Source organism: Sus scrofa, chromosome 9 (assembly GCF_000003025.6).
Source record: "Sus scrofa isolate TJ Tabasco breed Duroc chromosome 9, Sscrofa11.1, whole genome shotgun sequence".
NCBI lineage: Eukaryota > Metazoa > Chordata > Mammalia > Artiodactyla > Suidae > Sus > Sus scrofa.
This window is the reverse complement of record NC_010451.4, coordinates 25,651,465-25,674,845: the sequence shown is the minus strand read 5'-3', so window position 1 is coordinate 25,674,845 and position 23,381 is coordinate 25,651,465. Positions and strand designations below refer to the sequence as shown.

Sequence of the window (23,381 nt, the reverse complement as noted above, 5' to 3'; positions counted from 1 at the left end):
TACACCTGTAACATATTATATTGTACAGCAACTGTATTTACATTAAAAGAATTAAAAATAAAAATATGGTTGCGATATGTGTTGAGTATGATGTGAAGCTAACAAGAAATGAAAGTTCATTTGATTATTTCTTCACATTTTCACCTCATAATTCTATCATCATTTACTGTAAACCTCATGCAGACAAAGCAGAAATCGTTTTGTATTGAATACGTATGCTTTTCACTTTGCAGTGTTTATTAGTCCAAGCAAAATATCCAGCAAATAAGTTTAGTTGTTTCTTGCTGCATATATTAAAACCTAAGAGTGTTAATATAAATTAACTTATAGTGGAAATGGTAAAAATGAGTAAAGCATTATGTTCTGTTATTAAAAAATTCATTTACACTAGCTTTAACTCAATTTTTAAAATGATGGTGAAGGACTTTGTTGTTCTTTTTTAAAGATATGGATGTAATGAGGCCCTTAATAAATGAGCAGAATTTTGATGGAACATCAGATGAAGAACATGAGCAAGAGCTCCTGCCTGTTCAGAAGCATTACCAGCTTGATGATCAAGAGGGTATTTCGTAAGTGTTAGGTTTATATGTCGTTTATTTTCTTCATTCAGTGTTTTAGGCAAGGCACTTAGCTAGATAATGTAGAAGACACAAAGATGAGCAAGACATAGTCCTGCCCTCAAGGTGATTATGCTGTATTTGGGAAAGAAGAAATACATCTAAATTTCAGAGCAGTGTACAGGAATTACTACAATGATGATACATATCAAATGCTATGGATCTTGCAGGAAAGGAGACCTGATTGAGAAGAATGGACATATTAAGAGAAGGGGCTTCTGAAATGGTTAGGAGTTAGAAGCGGGGAGATAGGTAGTAAACACGTCTTTATGTTGAGTGAATGATATGAAACAAAGTCAGCATCTCAGGAAAGCAGTGGACTGTTTTTAAACCTTTTTGGTTGTTTTGTCATTATTAATAGATTTGAATAAGTTATTATTTCACTGGTAATTGAATAGTAGAGTAACATTTTAATTGACTAAATTAAATAATGTAAAGAATAATGTAAAGTAAAAAAAATTCCAGGCAAGCATTTTTGTTTTATAAGTTAAATTTTTGTTCTATTCCTCCTAGTTTAATTTGTTTTTTTCTTATCTTTTTTGACTTTCAAATGTATCTTGGAAACTTTTGAGGCAAAATCTCTTGGGAGTTGATGCTGTCTAAAAGTTAATAGTATTTACCTTACCTGATGATACACATAGTTTTAGAATTGCATTTTTTTTGTTTTAATTAACTTCCTCTGAGGTTGATAATCATGGGGAACCCCATATGACTTCTGGCCCCTTCAACTTCTTGTTGAATGCCAGTGTTATTTGAGTCCTTGCCTAGATGAATTTCCAGTTCCCTTGTAAGTACTACTACCTTCATCGTATGATTTTAATAGCTTTTTCCTAAAAATGTTTAAATTTTACAACTTTTACTTTTCAGATTTGTACAAACTCTTATGCATCTTCTTAAAGGAAATATTGGAACTGGCCTTTTAGGACTTCCACTGGCAATAAAAAATGCAGGCATAGTGGTAAGACTCGTCTTTGTATTCTGACGTTAAAACACAGTTACCAGTCATAACTTACAGCAAAAAGTATAGCCTAACATCTGGCCTAGTCCAATATAACCTGGTCAGGGTGACAATAAGATAATCATTTAGCTATTGTATTGGTAATAATTCTGTGAACTATGATAATTAATACTAATGAGAATTAATTATTCTTTTCACTTGTACTTAGTTATTTATAGCATTTGGCAGAAAGATCCTAAAATAGTACCTGATTTTTCCATGTATAGTTATATCTTACTGTTTTGGGTTTTTTTATGAATTTAAGTAATGTATTCATATCAACAAATATATTTGTAGAGCAGATTATTTCTGTTGGTAAAATTTTGTGGTTTTTTTTTTTTTTTGAAAAATCAACTTCATTTCTATATCCTACTCACAACAATTAGAAAATAAAATTGAAGGATTATAACAATTACAAAACCATAAAAAAGAAACCTAAATTAGGAATAAATACAACAAAAAGATCTAAGCCCTCAGCAATCACAGGTAGAAAAATTTAACACCTATTTTTTTTTTTTTTGCTGTGCTCCCAGCATGCAGAAGTATCCCGGGATCGAACCCACACCACAGCAGTGATGCCAAATCCTTAACCCATTAAGCCAACAGGGAACTCTCAAAACATTTGACTATTGTAAAATAAGTAAATAAGTGAAAACAAGTACCAAATTTGTCCATGGAGTGGAAGACTTATTACTGCAGCAAAGTCTAAAATCTTCAGGTTCAATATAATCCCACATAAATCCTCCCTCCCCCCTTTTCTCCCTCCTGCCCTTTCTGATTCCTTTTTCCTCCCTCCTTTCCTTCCTTCCTTCCTTTTAGAACTTTGAAGGCTTATTGTAAAAAATTTATTCAGAAAATAAAGCATGAAAAGTAACAAAGATAATCTTGAAGAAAGAGAATAAATTTTAAAAAGTTACATGTTACATGGCCAGATACTGTGGCCTATTATAAAGATTTAGTAATGAAGAAAACAAATTGTGGTCTTTAAGATTCCAAATAAAATATGTAGTTTTCAGACTTAAAGAATAATAGTTAAGAAAAGAAATAACAATATCTTTTTGTAAAACAATATTCAACATATTGTTAGAATCAATTGTTGTAATTATAGAGAATCATGAAGTAATGAAATTACATTTAACCTTCTTTTAACTGACAAGTTTTCTAAATAACAGTTTTAACTATCATCTTTCTCTGCATTTGACTTTGTCCACCCTAATTTAGAAAAACGTAAAAGTTTCTGATGAGCAATATCTTGTCTGTCTCTCTATAATCCAGGCATCATTTGGTGGGGAGGGGGTTACACTGTGCAATGGCTTAATGTAGGATCTTAGTTCCCAGACCAGGGATTGAACTTGTGCTGTAGTGGTGAAAGCACCAAATCCTAACCACCTGACCACAAGGGAGCTCCTAATCATTAAAAAAAAATTTTTTTAAATTGTTTTTCTTTTTATGGCCACACCTATGGCATATGGAAGTTCCCAGGCTAGGGGTCGAATCAGAGCTGCAGTTGCAGGCCTGTGCCACAGCCATGGCAACCTGGATCTGAGCCATATCTGTGACCTAGGCCACAACTTGCAGCAATGCCAGATCCTTAACCCTGAGCAAGGCCAGGGATCGAACCCTCATCCTCATGGACACTATGTTGGGTTCTTAACTCACCAAGCCACAATGGGAACTCTGAAACTTTTTAATTTTAGTTTTAGTAAAAAAAATACTTGACGTTTTTAAGTACTACTTTAATTTCAAATTATTTTCTAGGCAGTTTCTCACACATAATTCTCAGCAGGCAGTCTATAGAAGTAGATTGCTAGCGATCCCAGATGATGTAGTACTTTTTTTTAGTCATTTAGACAATGATTCATAGTTGCATATAACTCTCATGGTGGGAAACTGACTTGCCATCTGATCTCAAATAGGCTATTGTATTCTGCCCTACTTTATATCTATACTCTGCATTCATAGGTTTGGGTAACCAAGTTGATAAAATGGAATCCTATGATTGCCTAAATTTTTCTGTATCAAGTTTATTAATTTTTCCTTATGCAAATGACTCTTTAATCATTTTGTCTAACAAATATTTATTCGCTGCAAAATAGTAGTCCATTGTCTCATTGTGTATGAGGTAACTTAGGTTTTATTAAACTTAATTTTTAAATGTTATGCAATTTTTCTCCCACAGCTTGGACCAATCAGCCTTGTGTTTATAGGAATTATTTCTGTTCACTGTATGCACATCTTGGTACGTTGCAGTCATTTTCTATGTCAGAGGTAAATGTGGATTCGTTAAGTTTATTTACTTCAAAGCTATGTATTTATTTAAAGCACCAGAGAGTCTTATATTTCTAATGTGCTTTGGAACTAAATTATATTTCCCATAATCTATTACACAGACAAGTCTAAGATAGTGAATATGGAAAAAGGTAGCACTTCATATGACTGAAATCTGGTCAGAATGTATCTACTTCTTTTAAAGTTAGTGAAATAGAATGGCTTATTTTATATAGTATAAATGAAAAGTATTAGGGAAGATATATGGGGAAAATGGAGGCAGCAGTAGTAACGGTTTTAGTTACGGAATAATAGTCTTCAGTTTGTTAGTAATTTAATTTAGGGTGTAATGCCTTTGGTGTTCTTTGCTAATATGTGGGTTGGTAGATAGTCGATAAAATAATATTCTTTTGTCTTCATTTTTGTATCGTGATATGGCTTTATTGGACAATGGACCAACTTTTAGAAAAATAAGTATTGTCTATTCTGATAAACTTATATTCTAATCTTTTAACTCTTTCTGTTGCTTTTAAATGTTTTTAAAACTTTGGCCAAGTCATTTATGATCTTTCAATAACGATGTATCCTTGAAAAAAAATGTAAGAGAGACTATGGCTATTTTGATGATTAAATAAGGTAGTTAATATGACAGTATATTATGAAGCCCTGTACAGATGTATTAAATAACGCTGTTCTAAGAGTGGAATTATTTAGACATGAACAGGGTAGTTGATATTTTTAGGTAATTGAAATATTTAAATCACCAAAACACAAATATTAGGTTATATGAATTCTACAAATATATAAACTTTTAACAGTGCGTTAAAAACTAATATGTTGGTAAAAAGGATATATAAACTTTTAAATTTCATGAGATCCCTTTGGGAGTATTCAGATCTCGAAATTTTGACAGCTCTTCTGTCAGTGTAACCCATTTATTTGATGTTCTTTTCAAAGGATGGGTTTATGAACCAATTTAAAATTTTTCTTTTTCATATGCATCTGTGTCATTAAATTTCAGGTTTAAAAAGTCAACATTAGGTTATAGTGACACTGTTAGTTTTGCTATGGAAGTAAGTCCCTGGAGTTGTCTGCAGAAGCAAGCAGCATGGGGACGGTAAGTACTTGCTAGGTTATTAATATCTGACTATTGAAATTACATTAATTTTTAAGTATTTTAATCTGATAAAGTAAATTAAGAGAAGTATGATAAGCTTGGGGGGGGGACATAATCTTTAGAGTTAGGGGGACTTGGCTTCAAATGTGAATGCTACCATTTTACAAATGTATGACCTGAGTCAAAGTATTTTTTACTTTGTTTTAGTTTTTTTCTCTGTCAAATGAGTTTATAATACTTATTACTTCACAGGATTTTTATAGCAGTTTAAATAAAATAATGTTTATAAAGCACCTAGCTAACCTTTGATATAACCACGTTCAGTGATTTTTTAAGTAAAGGAAAAAACACAAGAAAAATGTTACCATCTCTATTTCAAATAGAATTGTAGTGTTTAGCTGCATGCTCATAAGACATCTGAAATTTGTATTTTAGTGTCATCTTGTTTTTATTATTATATTGTTTAAATGTAACTTTATCGTTGGTAGACATGGCTGCAAAAAGACTGGAAAATAAGCATAGGCAATTTACAACATGCTGACCATGGTACAAATGATATGTGCAGTGGAAATTAAAGGAAGGAAAAGAACAGTGTTAGTGTGGTTCATGGTTAAATATAGCCTTTCTGGGGATTTTCCAGAAGTTAGTTTTGTTTTATTGCCTGCTCAGAGTTCCTGATATACTGTGTAGGAGTAGGAAGAAAACAGCCCAGTGCCCTAGGGATTTCCCCCCTGGAATCCTGTCTTTTTCCTTCTGCCCCAGTCTAGAGGCAGCTTTGTCTGTGTTTTCTCTCAAAAAGGTGGCTTTCAGGTAGACATGGCTGGAATGATTTTTGGTAAAGATATTAAAACCAAGGGTGGAAGATACCAATCTCAGTATGTTACAAATGAGATCCCTGAAGAACCACAGAGAACTAGAGAGTTCTGGCAAAAATGAAGATAGGCAAGGAAGGGCCCTTCCAATTTCACATGGGAGGAGGAGGGGCTGTAGATTTTTAGACGACATTGCTTGGCAGCTTGCCATTAATGGTCAAACAAGAGACTACAATGAAACAGTAAGTAGGTGCTATGGTAGTTGCTCATTGTTCCCAGAACAGTGGGCGAGAAGTATGGGCTGTGTATTAATAACATGTAGATAGATTATAATCATACCCAAATAATACTAATGTGATTTTCTTCCTCATTCCCTTAAAGTATTTTATTTGGCTGACATTTTCTAGACTATCTCAAAAAATATAAATGGAGCTAAGCTACTGGCGAGGTCTCTGGTAGTATGCTTAGGGCCAGGCTCCCAGTCCTCTCCCATCCCGTGTTCTTATTAGTGATTTGGATGGTAGGGCCGATGCTCATATCTGCAAAGGACAGGAAAGTGGCAGGGCTGGGAATGGGTCGTTCTGAAAAAGACCATGAGAAGTAGGAGAGATGGGCTTAATCAAAACAATGAAATGCTCTCATGAAATCATTTTATAGACAGTTATTCTTTAACCGTTGAATTGCAGAAGTAAATGATGGGAAATTTTTGGCCTTTTAACTTATGTAACATCCTTTTGCTCAATAGTAATTCTGCTAATATACGGATCATAAATATATGCTCTTTGTAGAAAATTAATGTTTTAATTTAAGCCTATTTCTTACTTTAAGGAAGTAAAAAGAACGCATGCTATTATGAAATGTTTTAAGATAGTTTAAGAGAAAGAATATATTGATATTTCAGCTGCTCTTATTAATACTTATTTGTGGGTCTCTTTTCAGGAGTGTGGTTGACTTTTTTCTGGTGATAACCCAGCTAGGATTCTGTAGTGTTTATATTGTCTTCTTAGCTGAAAATGTAAAACAAGTAAGTATTTTAAAAATAAGTTAAAGCAATTTTAAAATCGTTTTCTTCCAGGGTTATAGTTACGGCATCACATTTCCTCTCAGTAAGCTGTGGTTGAATATGAAAATGGATTCCTTTCATAGATAATGTATCTTTCTAGATTTTCTTTTGGTCTTCTTTTTTGAAAGTTGTGTTTCTATTACTATTGTTGATTTTACTTTTCTTGCTGTTATATCAGTAATGCTTGTTCCTTCAGATCAAAACAGGCATAATTTGGAGTTCCCATCATGGCACAGCGGAAACAAATCTGACTAGGAACCATGAAGTTGCAGGTTCAATCTCTGGCCTTGCTCAGTGGGTTAAGGATCTAGCGTTACCATGAGCTGTGGTGTAGGTCACAGATGCATCTCAGATCTGGCGTGGCTGTGGCTGTGGCTGTGGCTGTGGTGTAGGCCAGCAGCTGTAGCTCCAATTAGACCCCTTGCCCGGGAACTTCCATACACTGCAGGTGTGGCCCTAAAAAAGCAAAAAACAAAAACAAAACAAAACAAAAATAGGCATAATTTACTGATTCTTGGCTACTTGAAATTTAGATCTCAAAAGCAGATCTCTGGATGTTTTGGTAGCATATGTTTTACATTGATATTTTATAAAGAAATATCTCGCTTTAGCCAGCAGCCTACCCTGCAGCGGCTCAGGTTGCTGCTGTGGCACAAGTTCGATCTCTGGCTCAGGAACTAAAATCTAATAATTACTGCCATTGTCTGAAAAGATATGGTGTCCAGAAATGTACAGTGTTTTGTAATTCTCTCCATATTATAAAGGGTGAAGAGGAAATGGTTTGCAGTCTTGGTAGAGATGGTCAATTTGAACAAACATGCAAAGCACTGAAATAAAAAAGCTCCCCTTCTCAGAACAGTGCCAAAGCACCGTTCTTTATGCTTCTTGGCCTTTATTATTCCTAATTAACCCCCTGCTCTTCTTTAATCATTATTTTAATCAATATTTATTAATTATCCATTTGTTCATGATGCAATGGTAGAATTTTATGTAGTAATATGTAGTACTTCTCTTGTAGGTATTTTAGTACAAAACGGTGTGAATATGTGTTCTAAAGAATCTGTGTATATATTTATAAAGTATATATTTGACTCACTTTTCTAAGTATAAACTATGTTTCATTTTATATTTAGACCAAGAATTGGCAAACTTTTTTGGTAAAGGGCCAGGTAATAAGTATTTTCAGTTTTGCAGGCCATATGATCTCTGTCTCAACTCAGCCATAGACCACAGTACATTAGATACGCTGTATTCCAAATAAAATTGTATTTGCAAAAATAGATAGTAAGGAGTTCCCGTCGTGGCGCAGTGGTTAACGAATCCGACTAGGAACCATGAGGTTGCTGGTCCCTGCCTGCTCATGGTTAACGATCCGCATTGCTAGTGGTGTAGGTTGCAGACGCGCTCGATCCGCGTTGCTGGTCTGCGTAGCTGGGCTACAGTCAATTCGATACTGGAACTCATATGCCGGACCCGAAAATAGCAAAACAAAAAACAAAAAAAAAAAAAAAAAAAAAAAATAGATAGTAAGTTGGATTTGGTCTGCAGGCCATAGTTTGATAAAGTCGTTGGCTTAGATTTTTAATATTGGAAAGGCTCACTGAGACTTTCTTTTATACATAAAAGAGTTGATGCTTTTATCTGCATTTTTGTTACAGATGATGTGCTTTTGATTTTACAGGTATTTAATTCCACAAGTCACATATTTTTAGAATTACTCAGTTCTAACAGGCTGTTTATTGTTAAGAGAAGACATAACCTTCATTGCCTAGAACACAATGCCTTTCTAGGATTGTGCAGCATGGTAGTACTACATCTTTTCTGTCATCTCCTAAGGGCTGCAGACAGGCTCGATTTAAATTTTTGAATAACGTTAATGCCTTATAATATTATATTTGTAGACTATAACATACACATTTAATTTTTACAACTACTCTGTCATGTAATGAAATGTATGCTCATTTTATGAATGAGAAAATGGAGCTTCACAGCATGAGCAATGTGCCCCAAGTCATGTGACTTCGGCAGAAACCTAGGTCTCTGACACAGTTGCCACCTCGGTATATTGATTGTTCATGACTGGACAGAACCTTGTCTGATTTTGGTTGTCTGTATATGTGTGTGACTTAGAGTGTATTAAGTACATAAAATAAATATCTCTAAGCCTAGGATTGGTGACTTTCTCCTGTGAAATACTATCAGTTGCTTCCAAAGTCGAATGGAAGAATTTAACTCATTTGCACATATCCTAAGAGGACCAGGTAGAAGTCACTCTGGAAAGTGAGGAGAAGCTTGCTGCAGGTAGAAAGATGAAAGTTCTTTCGAGGCATGAGGAGCAGCATGGAAAAAGGCATTCAGTCAGACTTGAGAAAAGTTGAGAAGCAGCACTGAGCATCTCACCTCAGCAGAGCAGACAGATGGTCACTGAAACAGCATCATCAGAGACGTTCACTCTCTCTCCAGAGGTGTTCTCATGTTTAATGGCAGCCTCCAATAGAAGACACATGGGCTGATGAGAACTTACTAATTGCTACTATTTTTACAGTTAAAAGCGGTAAGATCATTGCTGCCGTAATCTCCATAAACTTGAAGGCTCAGTATTTCATCAAGTCAGAGAATTAAGGGTTTAGTTCCCATGCAGATGTGTCCACCTCCTGCCCTGTGACTGCTCTATGGCTGTTCTTGGTCCCATTAAGCCATCGTAGGCGCTTGGCCGGGGGAAGAGAACTGTGGTGCGTCGAGTGATTCTAGTCCTTCGTGGTTAAGGTAGCTCTTCTCTGTTCTTACTTAAGGTACTGAAGAAAATGTCTGATAGACAAGATAGTCTATGCCATAAATATATGTATATGTGTATATACACACACACAGTCTATTCCACAGATATATGTATATGTATATGTATACACACACACACGTTATGTATATGGGCATTAAGAATAGGGAAAGGATATTATATTCAGAGCAAAAAAATGTTGTGATACCAAAGACCATGGGCTTTAGAGTCAGAAGATTCGAATTCAAATCTGTGCCCTCAGTTTTAATTCACACATAGGATAAGACCCTCTATAATCCCTGGCCAAGCCTCGGTTTCCTTATTTATAAAATGGATATAGTAGCAAAATCTCCCCATGTTCCTCATAAACATCTTGTGAGGCTCAGGTGTCAAGAGGTTAGTGAAACCTTTATCAAATGCACTATGCATTTTATATGCAGTATGCAAATGTAGGGTATTATGGCTTTAACTCTGCATTTTAGCTTTGCTGAAGAATATAACCTGCCTTTGGAATTATTAACCATTAAATTACTGAATCATTGAAAAGTTAATAAATAATGGCTTTTAGTAAATTTGAGCTCTGAATGGAAACAACTGAATTTAGTAATATTTTATTTTATAATATTTATTTCAGTGTTTTGCATTTTGGTAAACATGTGAGATCATAGGAAGTCCTATTAGATAGCCAATCTCTGTCTCTAGAGGGCACCAAAGGACTCAAATGTTTACCTGAATCTTGCTCTGGGTATGTATCTACATTTTTATTTTACTTTATTTTTTAATCTTGAGAGTTTTTATAACTATCTTTCTGACAAAGAATACTAAATTATTATGAGAGATTTGTGATAGAATTGATTTCAAATTCCCAAGCATTTAATAATTCGAAGAGCCCTAACGATTGAATTGGTTATGTAGCTGCTTTTCTCTTGCCAGGTATCCTTCTTAGAGCTTAATTTTTTTTTTAAATCATTATCTAATCTGATTATTGGAGGTATTCCTGCAAAACAGAAGTATTTAGCTGTAAGTAATTTGGATACAGAGAAAACTGAGTCAACAAATAAAATATGTTCTTAAAAGCAAGTAATGTGAACTACCAATTTTGCTTCCATTTCAAATTATGGAAAATAAAATATAAAGTTTGGATGGTAGATAAGATGCATTTCTTAAATGGTGCATGTTGTAACCTGAGAGTTTGATAGTCCAGTATAAATTATAAATTGCTAATATAATTTAAAACTTGTAGATATATTCTGTGTAGTTTAAGAGGATGTATATGTTTGTAGTGACACCAAACATTGCTTATTGTGGGCAAGTGTAAAATTAAAGGAAACATCTAAATTATCAATCATATCAGGATTTTGTTCTGTACGTCTGACAAGTTGCCTCTTAATACTGTATGTTGGGAGAGAGAGCGATGTCAAGGTGAAGGCCCGGTGACTATTTGGGTCTGGGTTTAAATCCAAGAGCCACCACTTGATATTATAAGGGTTTTTTTTTTGTTTTGTTTTGTTTTGTTTTCCTTCCTTAAACCTCAGTTTCCTTGTCTATAAATTGAAATTAATATTACCACCCACCTCAGAGAGTTTTTTCAAGAATGAAATGAGATGTGTATACAGTATTTAGTTCAGTAGCCGACACATAGAAAGTACTCAGAAAATACTTGCTGTTATTACTCTCGGGTCTGGTTCTTAAGAATTTATGTATCCAGAGACTTGATGATGTCACTGTGTTCAAAGGAGGGTACAGTGTTTGGGGCAGGTAGATTTTCACTGGTATTTAAATTGTAGTGTGATCTGCCTCTGCTGTGAGTTTTTAAGACTATTTTTAAATCTTCTATAATTTCTGTTGTTGTAAGTTGGATTATGTGATTAATTGAAGTAGGGACAATTTTAACCTCTGGAGCCTATAAATCATTAAATCTCTTTGAAAGCTGGATATTAGTTTATGGAAGTAGCTGAATAAATTTTGAGGTAAAGTTGATTTATCTTGTTTTTTGTTTTGTTTTGTTTTCTCCTTTTTGATGGCATCTGCAGCATGCAGAAGTTCCCCGGCCAGGGCTTGAACCTGAGCCACAGCAGTAACCAGAGCCAGAGCAGTGACACCTCTAAGTCCTTAACAGCTAGGCCACCAGGGGGAACTCCAGTAGAAGTTTTTTGATCTAAGGAAAATTTATTTACTGTCTAACATACGGCCATGCATGAAGTTAGTGTATTCTTAATGACTATTTATTGACAGTGGTAATTTATCAACATTTGCTTTACAGAATACCTTTAAAGTTTGGCTTTGACTTCGTTTTAACTATAGAACATTTCCAAGAGGTACTTAGAGCTAGCAAAGAAAGCTCTTCAACACTGAAGAGAATGCATTGGAGTAGAATACCCAGTGGCCGTTCTAGACAAGTATGCTTCCACTTTGATTGATCTCAGAAGCAGATTGAGCCTTTGCAGGTGTCATAAGCATCACAGTGACAAAGCTTTAGAATAAATTAGTAAATCCATCCCCATAAGTTTCTAATGAACTTTCTTTTCACAGTATAATTTTTAAAGTTATTTTGCAAAGATGATTATCCTATTTTAGGTACCTTTAAATTTGATATGTATATGTATTTCTAGGAAGCTAGAGTATCTTGAAACAATGTAAGTATTTTATTTATTGTAAAGGAATTTATCATAGAGTGTATATAGATCATAATTTTCTTTATATTTCTCCGTTATGATGGCAAGTTGAATGAAGTTTTTTCTCCTCCCTCTCCCTTATTTTCTTGGGAATCCCTTATAGGTTCATGAAGGGTTCTTGGAGAATAAAGTGTTTGTTTTGAATAGTACCAATTCATCAAATCCATGTGAGAGAAGAACTGTTGACCTAAGGATATACATGCTTTGCTTTCTTCCACTTTTAATTCTTTTGGTCTTCATTCGTGAGCTGAAGAATCTATTTGTATTTTCATTCCTTGCCAACATTTCCATGGCTGTCAGTCTTGTGATAATTTATCAGTACGTTGTTAGGGTAAGTAAAACATGTTTTTAACTGTCATATGTTTCGTAATCAGTAAATTTTTTAACTTGGAGGTAAAAGTAATAATAAGTAAGACTCCACTTGATTTGTGGCACACGGGAGATAATCAGGACACTGGGTCCCTTTAGAGAGGATACTGCTTAGTTGAAAAAATGGATGCAGAGGGATTGAAAGCACAGGCATTGCAATCAGATCTGATTTTGAATCCTGGTCAGCATGCTTCTGGGTATCCTGGCATTGTTCAGAAGATAGTAAGACCTACCTTATTAGAGTTGGGCTAGTTAGGATCATGCCTTAGTACACTGCCTAACGTGAAACAAAGAACTCATTAGTGTTTTGGGTTTTTTTTTTTTTTCTTTCTAAGATTGGAACCAATCACAAGAGATGGGAGTATAGCTGTAATTGTATGACTGACTTTCATTTCTGCACCTTTATTTGTCGCCACCACTTCAGTTGACTGCCACTACGCTAGCTTGTGACTTCTTTATCTGACATATGCAGTAACTGCAACCGATTCACTGTTGGTAGTCTGGAGATTCTTAACCCAATTTCCTTGAAAATATCTGTTGATAGAATTCAGGGGATCTACAAGTCTCCTAAAGTTACTTGTAAGATTGTATATATGCATTTTTCTGCTGAGCAGCTGTATAGCTTTTGTCTCTCACAGGAGGCAGGGACTCAAAAAAGATCAAGAATCCCTGTTCTGTTCTTACCTGATACAGTCCTTTTATGCATTGCTTCCAAGTAGTTGTCCTGAAATCTCTGTTAGCCATTCACTACAGACTTTCCTATGATGGGTCTATATTTCTTTTGTTATCCCACCTGAATTCCAAAGACTCTTTGATATAGCACAGAAGAGTGGAAGGGGATGGGCAGGAAGGTCTCATAAGACTTTCTGGAGTTTGTGACCCCTTAGCTGGACATGTAGAAGTTAATGGAGCAGAAAAGATGGGTCCTTAGGTAGAGGGAACTACGTGAGCCTTGAAGAACAGGTTGGTGTTATCCAATGATCCAAACATTTAATACCCTTTTCATTCTGCCCCTAACATGTTTTTAACCATGTATCACTGTGGTATCACGCAGCTCTACCTGTGCTTCAGATGCTCTGGACCTCTCTATTCCCAAATTATCCCTCTGCTTTTCGCATTTCAGTTTCTTTGTGCATCCTCTTTTGTTGGCCTTGAATTCCACTTCTAGTCAAGTAAGGCAGAGAACTCAGGAACATGAGGAGACGTGGGGTAGCTGGAAGAAGTGGCCCTTGTGGACCCAGGGATCTTGAACAGGATGTGCCGTTTTGGGGTCTCCAGGTAGAGTTGGGACAAGGCTCTATGAATCAGGACCAAGTAGTCAAAGCCAGAGTCAAGACACATGCACAGATAATAAGGCTAATGGCAACTGTCAAGTCAACAAGTAAAACATGGAAACCAGGAGGAGACAAACTCTAGGGTTGTGAGATAGAAAGTCAAAGTCAGGAAATCATAGAGACCAAAAGAGCAATGAAGTTGGATGGGAGAATGAATTTCACTGGACACCATCCGTAGTGCTTGATAACTGACTATATGGCTCTCAGCTCAGATGCTGAATATGCATATGTATTTCCTGTTGTGGCAGGAGCCATACCCAGTGAGAACAGCCTGGGACTTGCAGGTGGAAGCAGGTAATCAGGAGCATTTAGCTCAGATGGAATGTGTGGGCTTATGGGAAACAATTGCTTTTGGCAGTAAAATCCTAACTGCTTGGCTACAATTAACATAGGATATTTAAAATTTTATTGAAAGATTTATTCACGTTTATAATGCACATTTGCTGCTGTGAAGCCCAGAAATGTATGATTCTTGCTCTTTCATTTTAAATTCTTTTAAATAAGTGAAGGTGTAACTTATTTTTTCCTTTTGTCTCCAGAATATGCCAGATCCCCACAACCTTCCAATAGTGGCTGGTTGGAAAAAATACCCTCTCTTTTTTGGTACTGCCGTGTTTGCTTTTGAAGGCATAGGAGTGGTAAGAATTTTAGTCTTTATTATTATTTTTTTTATATCTTAAGTCAACACAAAGACTTATTTACATCTAAAAATACATGTTTTTCTTTTTTGCTTCTATTTTTTTATTCCTAGAAAACAATTTGCAATTTGCTGTGATAGACTTGAATTATAGTTTCATTGTTCCACTAACCAAGCATTTTATCTTAGATGTATCGCTTAAACTCTCAAATTCTCTTTTTCATAATATGTAAAATGAAGGCGCTAGAAGGGGTGATTTTTAACATTTTATTGTGGAAAATTTCAAAACTATACAAAAGTTAGAGAATAATATGATGAACTTTTGCCTAAGCATCACCCAACTTCAAAAACCATTAACTCATGACTAATTTTATTTGATCTACATATTTCATTTATTCTTCGAAGTCTGAGCTATAGGCAGACAAATCCCAAACATCATATTTTATAGACTAGATGATTTGAAATTAATTGAAATTATTACAAAGTTCCTACCACATAAAAAAGAGTCAAATATAAATTCTCTTTTTAGATTTATGCATATCGTATTTGAGAAATGACATTATCATGAAGGTAATACTAAGAGGTGCAAACATCCTGAGGAGCCTGAGATCTTAAATATTTCCATTTGAGATGTTCCTAGGTTCTTTTAAAGCCTAGAATGTGTAGATTAGGGGAAGATAGAATATTACTGTTTTTCCATAGCTTATGTTTCGTGATCTGATGGTTTGGTGTGGGAGCAAAACCACTCATAAACATCCACTTATATGAACCACAGACAAAATAGAACTACAGGACAATTTATGCCATTTTACTTGTGTTTCTGCTCTCTCTATATTCTCCTTCAGAGAATTCTCACTAATTCTCATGGCTCCACTTATCCCTGTTACAGATAGAATTGTAGATTTTCATTTCGACTTTAACTGTAAGCTCTCGTTACCTATTGGATATTTCCAGTTAAGTGTTGTTCCTCTGACATCTCAAATTCAGCAACTCCAAAATCTGACACATATGTTTTTTTTTTTTAATCCAAAACCAGTTTCACTTTCTCATTTTTCTGTTTCTTTTAGTTTTACTTTCAGTTGCTCAAGCTTGAAACATCAGTGTTCCTTTTACCCTGTCCCTGGTTTCCCCATTCCAGTTAGTAATTAAGCCGTGTTGAGTCTTCTTTTCGTATTTCCCCTAATCTATTCCATAAATGTGAAATTTTATGCAAAACAACGCTGCTTGACTCAGAGGGGGCCTCTGTAAATGTTCACTTCCTTCCCTTTTTCCTTTTTGAACTGCCCTGTCACTGTTCTTGACCTTAGCTCCTTATTTCAGGTCTGGATCAGAACATCCAAATTGTTTTCGGTTCTCTTTTCTACTGGTCACTTCAAATTTCCATACGGACCTAACTCACTTGAAAAGTGGAAATAATATTTGTTATTATTTCACGAGGTGACTGTGAGGACCTATGTGAGATGCTACGTGCAAAGCTTTTAGAAAAATACCTGGCACATTGTAAGCACTCAGTAAATACTTAGTATCTTTTACTGTATGGTCAAAATTAACTGTCCAAACCTCCAGAGTTTTTCCTAAGAAATTTAATTTTTCCATTAGCCCTTTTTTCTTTATAAGTGTTTTTTTTTATAATGAGAATATTTATTATCTCATTAAATTGATGGATAACAGATACAGAGGAATAGATACAGAAATAATTATAGACACATATATGCATGGGTTACTATCCGCACCTGTATTTCCTAACTGTGCTGAGACTGCTGGAAGCAATGCCACCAGGGGCAGTGAGCTCCCCCAGCACCCAGGTCTTGATTGCTAAGTACTCCAACAATAAACCAAAATTCTTTGGAGAAATGGTTGATGGTAGGACCGAAGCAAGGAAATTCAAGATGGGTCTGGAGCATGTTGTAGTGCCAGAAAGTGAAAGTGCTCAAAAGGCAAAAGAATGGATGCCTATCAAAGGCACACAGGAGGCGGCCTGACAGATCTCACAGTGACCACAGCTGGAACCATGTGAACAACAAAATCAGTAGCAGCGTTTGGGGTACATACTCCAGCAAATATATATGAACCCATACTAATATAAATAAATGATTAAATACTTAAATACATCAGACAGATTTCCAAATAACTTATGTAGATACCACCCCCTCCTCCCGGAGCTGCAGCTTACTCTCCCCTAGTCCCTGGAGTATGGGCTGCCCGTGATGACTTACTTCCAAAGAGTGAGTATGACGAGGGGGAAGGAAAGAACTTTACCAGCAGAGAAACCTGGCAAACACTGCCTTAACCACCTGATCAAAATTAACTTCCCCAGTGATGTCATGTTGATAGCAGGTGTGACGAGAAGGGCACTGGCCTGCAGTGGTATCCTTTTCTAAAACCTGTAATCCCGGTCTAGTCATGAGGAAAACATCAGACAAACCCAAATAGAGGGACAGTGTGCCAGATGCACAGACAGTGCGCCTCAGAACTGTCAAGGTAACGACTTCGAAGGAAGAATGGAGAAATTCCCACAAGCCAGAGGCGGCTTAGGAGAATGACGGCGGCATGCAGCGTGCTGTCCTGGACAGGACACTGGAGCAGAAGGAGGATGTTAGCGGGAAAACTAGTGAACTCCAAAGTTCAGTAGTAACGTACCAATGTTGGTTCTTAGCTGTAACACATGTACTTGGGTTGTGTAAATGTTAACAGTAGGAGAAACTGCTCTGGACTATATAGGAGTCTTTATCTCTGCAGCTTTTCTGTAAATCTAAAATTATTCCAAAATAAGAAGTGTATTGTTAAAAACCTGACAGACACAGTTTTACCTGCCAAGAGCTGATTTCAAATCTTTTTAAGAATTAATGCAATTTTTAAGAACGAAAGAATCTGTAGTGTGAAAAAAAAATATGACCCTTAGAAAAATATATCAACAATTATAAGTATTGTTTCAAAGGAAAAAAATTGTGTATAAACTATAGAAAGATTAATTTGTGCACCTATAAAACAGGATACTAGATTGTTTTAAATTACTTGTATTCTCTTCTTAGGTCCTTCCGCTTGAAAATCAAATGAAAGACTCCAGACGCTTCCCCCAAGCATTGAATATTGGCATGGGAATTGTTACAACTCTGTATATAACCTTAGCTACCTTAGGATATATGTGTTTCCATGATGAAATCAAAGGCAGCATAACTTTAAATCTTCCCCAAGATGTATGGTAGGTAGATATGAGTTTGTTAACCTGGCTTGTATGTTTTATAATATACTTTACTAATATTTCATGATGAAAGTATAGTCTTGGTTTGAAGATTTAAGCATTTAATATCTTTACTGTGATTTCTTTATTTGTATAATCTAAATTTTTTTTGTCATCTTCAGAGGAGATCATCTGTGATTTTACAGATCTTTGCAGGATTTTTTCTTTTAAGGATTAAAAATTATAGGATGTTCTGAATTTGAGTAATATAGGCAAGTAAAACGTGGATTCTTTTAATATGGACTCACTTTAATAAAAAAAAATTAATACTTATCCTTGCTGTCAGAAAAATCCAATACTCTGGACTCCTGATAAAATAACCCAGCCTGTCACTCATGGCTGTAGCTGTTTTAGTGATCAGCTCTAACGCTGTATGTGCCTCAAGTCCTTGCTGAACACAGTTAGGACACATTGTACAGTTGGCCTGGACAACATGGATTTGAACTACATATAAGGATTTTTTCAGTAAATGTATTAGAAAATTTAGGGGGGATTTTCAACAATTTGAAAAAACTTGCAGACAAACTATGTAACCTAGAAATATAAAAAAATTAAGAGGCATATCATGAATGTATAAAATATATGTAGCTATATGTATAACATACAGAATATTTGCTAATCAACTCTTTATGTTATCAGTTTGGCTCCCAGTCAACAAGAGACTGTTGGTAGTTAAGTTTGGGGAGCATCTGAAATTACATGCAAATGTTTGACTGCGCAGATCAGCACCCTGACCCCTCCATTGGTCAGGATCAGCTGTAAAAAAAAAGGAATACAATGCATCTTACTATCTCTTTAATATTAGAACCACATTCTGCTAAATGAAGCAATATAGAGGCTTTTTTCTTCTTCCAGAGATTGGTCTTTGGAGATTTAAAAAAGGTACTGGCAGTGATTATGATGCATACTTGCTTATGAAATGTAAGGTAATTCCTTAGTTTTGATAAATGCAAAGAATAAATACTGATTTAGTTAATATCACACTGCTCCTTTAGCTGCTTGGATAGAAGTCTGTGAAACCTTAAATGTTAAATATATATTTTGACTGGCTTCCTTATGAGAGTTTGACTACCATTCAGTAATCATTTGAATTCTGGGTCTTCATCACAGTCAGAAACACTGTTAAAACAAATGTCAGTAAGAAACCATTTATAATAGAGGGAATGTACCTAGAATAATCTCTGGGTTGCACAAGGAGCACACATGCAGTGTGCCTGTATTTATTGATTGATTGACTGGTTGTTGTCTTTTTAGGACCACACCTGTGGCACATAGAGGTTCCCAGGCTAGGGGTCGAATCGGAGCTACAGCTGACAGCCTACACCACAGCCATAGCAGTGCAGGATCCAAGCTGCATCTGCGACCTAGCCGCAGCTCATGGCAACGCCGGATCTTTAATCCACTGCCCAAGGCCAGGGATCTAAACCCACATCCTCATGAATACCAGTTGGGTTTGTTAACCACTGAGCCATGATGGGAACTCCTTTTTTTAATTATAGTTTTACTTTAGCTATCACATGTTTATAAAGGTATTTCAGGATGAAACATGTTTCAGTGTCATACATTGGTTTCAAACTGGAGACATTGCTACAAACAAGATATAGGGTTATTTAGCATTTATTTCATTAACCTATTTTATAGTTAATATATAACCTATTTTATAGTTATAACCTATTTTATATAGTTAATATGTAACTAATATATGACTGTTTCCTTCCAATGTGTTTCTTTTTTCTTTTTTTGCAATAGTTTAATGTGGACTAGAAACTTAAACAGCCTAATGTAAGAGAATCAAGGCTAAAAATTATGGTAGTTGAGTTCCTCTTTCAAAAAGCAGTCTAATTTTTAGAACATAGAATGGTATTTTTCTCCACTTAGAATAATAGACTAATTCCTACAAACAATGTTCTAAATAAATTTGACAGTTACTTTTAATGTCCACTCTAAAATGTAGGTGGGGAACAAGCTCTTTCCTAATCTTATCCATGAATGTGTTTAAAGAAAGGCTTAAGGGAGAAGGGATGGAGGTGGGTGTGCACGCATGTCCAGTGGAAATGTCCTGACCCCAGGGAGGAAAGAAGGTGCTGGAGGGCAGTGGGCAGGGATGCGGAGGAAATGCTGTTGGTGTTCACAGCTGAATTTTGAGGGGGCATACTGTCCTTGCAGTATCTCTAATCAATCCTTCTGCTTTTTTTTTTTTTTTTTTTTTTTTTTTTTTTTTTTTGTCTTTTTGCTATTTCTTTGGGCCACTCCCGCAGCATATGGAGGTTCCCAGGCTAGGGGTTGAATCAGAGCCGCAGCCACTGGCCTACGCCAGAGCCACAGCAACACGGGATCCGAGCCGCGTCTGCAACCTCCACCACAGCTCACGGCAACGCCGGATCGTTAACCCACTGAGCAAGGGCAGGGACCGAACCTGCAACCTCATGGTTCCTAGTCGGATTCGTTAACCACTGCTCCACGACGGGAACTCCCTTCCGCTTTTTTGCATCCCCATCCCCCCTCTCACTTATCGTAATTGCTGCGGCTCTCCAATTAGAATGGAACAGGTTGGGAGCCTTGATTAAAAAGCGGTGATCAGATCATAGTTTCTAGTCAAGAAAGCCTAGCTAGACACCTGCTTTTTAATTTAGGACAAGAGAGCCTCATACAAGTATCCTAAAAAAGAAAAGTCTGGAAAACAGGCAGGTCAAGATACTGTTCTTCAGAGATCTGTTGGGTAACACCTTCTCATGGTGGAGATATGTCTTTGGTGGCCTGTGCTCTTATTTCATTGTGGTCTGCTGCTGGGACAGTTAAAATAATAGCCACGACTGGGAGATACTAGAGAGGAGATGCTGATCTTTTATAGTGATACTCTTCCAAAATGAGAAGTTTGCACTAGAAGAGTCATGGGGTTGTATCTAAGATCCCCTTCTCGAAATACTGTGAATGCGCCTCTTCTTCCTTCCCCTCCTTGCACTTCAGGCAGCAGGTCTTGCAATGTAGAGAATGTGCGATGTACTGGTGGTTATTTCACTGGGTATGAAAGCCGCCGGCTGTCACAAGAGCCTAGGGAACTCCTAGCTACTATCTTTGAGAAGTTGGAAAGGGCATTTGATGCCATATTGACTTAAAGTCTCAGAGTTTACAGGAAAAAATTGAATTAGAAATCAGCCCAAGAATAAAGCAAATATAGATTAGAGAGCCTCCAAGTTATTATTTATTTGTTGCCCTTTATCTTAGTGAGGTATCCTCTTTTAAAACTAGTTATGAGTAGTGTTGGATACATTGAATTTAGCTTTTGCAGTAAAGGGTATATTTTAAATATGAGATGAAGAAAATTGACAGTTCTGAGCTAGAACATTAGCACTGTGAGGGCAGGAACCCTGCATCGTCTGGCTTTATGATGCATCCCCACAGTCCAGCACATTACACAGCACTTGAGAGGCACTTAGTAAATGTTTGTTAAATGAGAATTTTAGGCCTAAAAGCATTTCCCTTGTTATTGCTTGTCTTAGCTGAATGATGGTTGGCACTGATTTCGAAGATTTCTACTAAAGTAACCCAGAGAGCAGACACACTTCTCATAAGTGATATCAAGGGTATTAGATTTTCATATAGACAAACACTGAGAAGCAGTAAGGTGACTTCTGCTATCTCACATGTGGCATTCTTTGTGATGCCCATATTGGATAGGGAAGATTCAATCAAAAATAGTAGAGATGCATCTCAGAGCAGAGAAGGTATGAGATAGGTCTTTTAAGTTGTTCAGATAATTGAACCGGGTCTTTATTCCCCACCCACCCCAAAACAGAGCAAAACACCCTGAAGCCTTAGTTTACCTCTGTAGCATACAGGAACTAGGAGGCTCAGTTTTCTGGGAAATAGAGCTGACAAATAATAGCAGATAATTAAGCTACATCTTAATTGATCCTATAGGCAGTAAGGGAGTTGAACTCAGAGGAGGATGTTACCTAAGATGAAAATATTTAGACAAGAATGGACTCAGCAAGAGCCACAGTATATAAATAAATAGATAAGTTTAAAGAAACTGGGGAAAGGAGACTGTGTATTCTGGACTATTCCCTCTGTCCTCTCCCTCAGAAGTTCTTAATCATCTTCCTCCAATATTAAAGTTGCCTGTAACTAGGAATCCTGGCCCAGAAAGCCTGTAACTTTCTTTTCCTCTGTCTCTGTTATTTTTTTTCATGAGAATGACTAAATTATTACATTTAAAATGAAGAGCATCTCTCAAATTCATTTATTCATCTGACAGATATTTATTGCATGCCTTTTATGTACTAGGTACTGGGCCCAGGCACTGGAGATACACAACAGTGAACAGATGAAAAATCTTTCTCATAATACTTATGTTCTAGTGAACATGCTGCCAGAATTTCATTGTTCAGGACATTTGATCTAGTGATAAGTACTAGATAGCCCTAGCTGTCTTATTTTTTGTAGCTTAGAATGAAATGAGGTTCTTGGTAAGGATTATAATTGGTTCTCAGACTTCTTGGCAAAGCTTAACCCTCAAGATTCTTGAACATCATGAAGGGTCCAAGAGGGAAGTGAGTTGTTATTTTTAGATTCTTTCCAAGAGTAGGTTCTATACCCAACCTTGGAAGAAAAAGAATCAATAGCCACTTATTTCCCAGGTTGGCTTTAAAATTTTTTCAGATATTAGTATCTGTAAATTTAGGTTAAAAATTGATTTGCTAACCAGTGTCAGGAAAAGAATGGAAACACTGCAATTTTTGTTATCCTGTTTTCAAAACTGATGTTTTCACTGGAAAATTTAGTTGTTTTACCCCCATAATCTGACTTTATATATTGACTGTAAAATAATTATTTAAAAAATACATTTCTGCTCTTTCCTAAGATATAACTTTTGTGTGTGTATGTCTTTTTGTCCTTTTAGGGCCACACCTGCGGCATATGGAGGTTCCCAGGCTAGGGGTCTAATCAGAGCTGTACCACCGGCCTATGCCACAGCCACAGCCACAGCAACACCAGATCTGAGCTGCGTCTGTGACCTCCACCACAGCTCATGGCAATGCTGGATCCTTAACCCACTGAGCGAGGCCAGGGATCGAACCTGCAACCTCATGGTTTCTAGTTGGATTCATTTCTGCTGTGCTACGATGGGAAATCCTAAATTTCTGTATGATCAGTATAACAAACTTTGTTTTCAATCAAGAGTCATTTTATTTTATTTATTTATTATATAATGATTTTTTCCATTATAGCTGGTTTACAGTGTTCTGTCAGTTTTTTACTGTACAGCATGGTGACCCAGTTACACCATAGATCCTTTTTTCTCACATTGTCATGCTCCATCATAAGTGACTAGACGTAGTTCCCAGTGCTGCACTGCAGGATCTCATTGCTTATCCATTCCAGAGGCAATAGTCTGCATCTGTTAACCCCAGGTTCCCAATCCATCCCGCTCCCTTCCCCTCCCAATGTTTTTATTTGTGATATTGATTGGATGTA

At 36.2% G+C, this 23,381-nt stretch overlaps 1 protein-coding gene across 3 annotated transcripts in view; it reads left to right on the top strand.

Annotated features, from left to right (window-relative positions):
- SLC36A4 (solute carrier family 36 member 4) overlaps positions 1–23,381 on the top strand; it is a 49,808-nt gene that overhangs the window by 14,332 nt on the left and 12,095 nt on the right. For 2 of the 3 annotated variants that reach the window (XM_005667225.3, XM_021062637.1), the window contains exons 2-9: positions 446–569; positions 1,485–1,575; positions 3,794–3,882; positions 4,904–4,999; positions 6,751–6,835; positions 12,426–12,653; positions 14,565–14,663; positions 17,695–17,864. In XM_005667225.3, coding sequence (XP_005667282.2) covers positions 446–569; positions 1,485–1,575; positions 3,794–3,882; positions 4,904–4,999; positions 6,751–6,835; positions 12,426–12,653; positions 14,565–14,663; positions 17,695–17,864 — 982 coding nt within the window. The remainder of the gene's footprint in view (positions 1–445; positions 570–1,484; positions 1,576–3,793; positions 3,883–4,903; positions 5,000–6,750; positions 6,836–12,425; positions 12,654–14,564; positions 14,664–17,694; positions 17,865–23,381) is intronic. The other variant, XM_013979268.2, reaches the window with a different exon arrangement.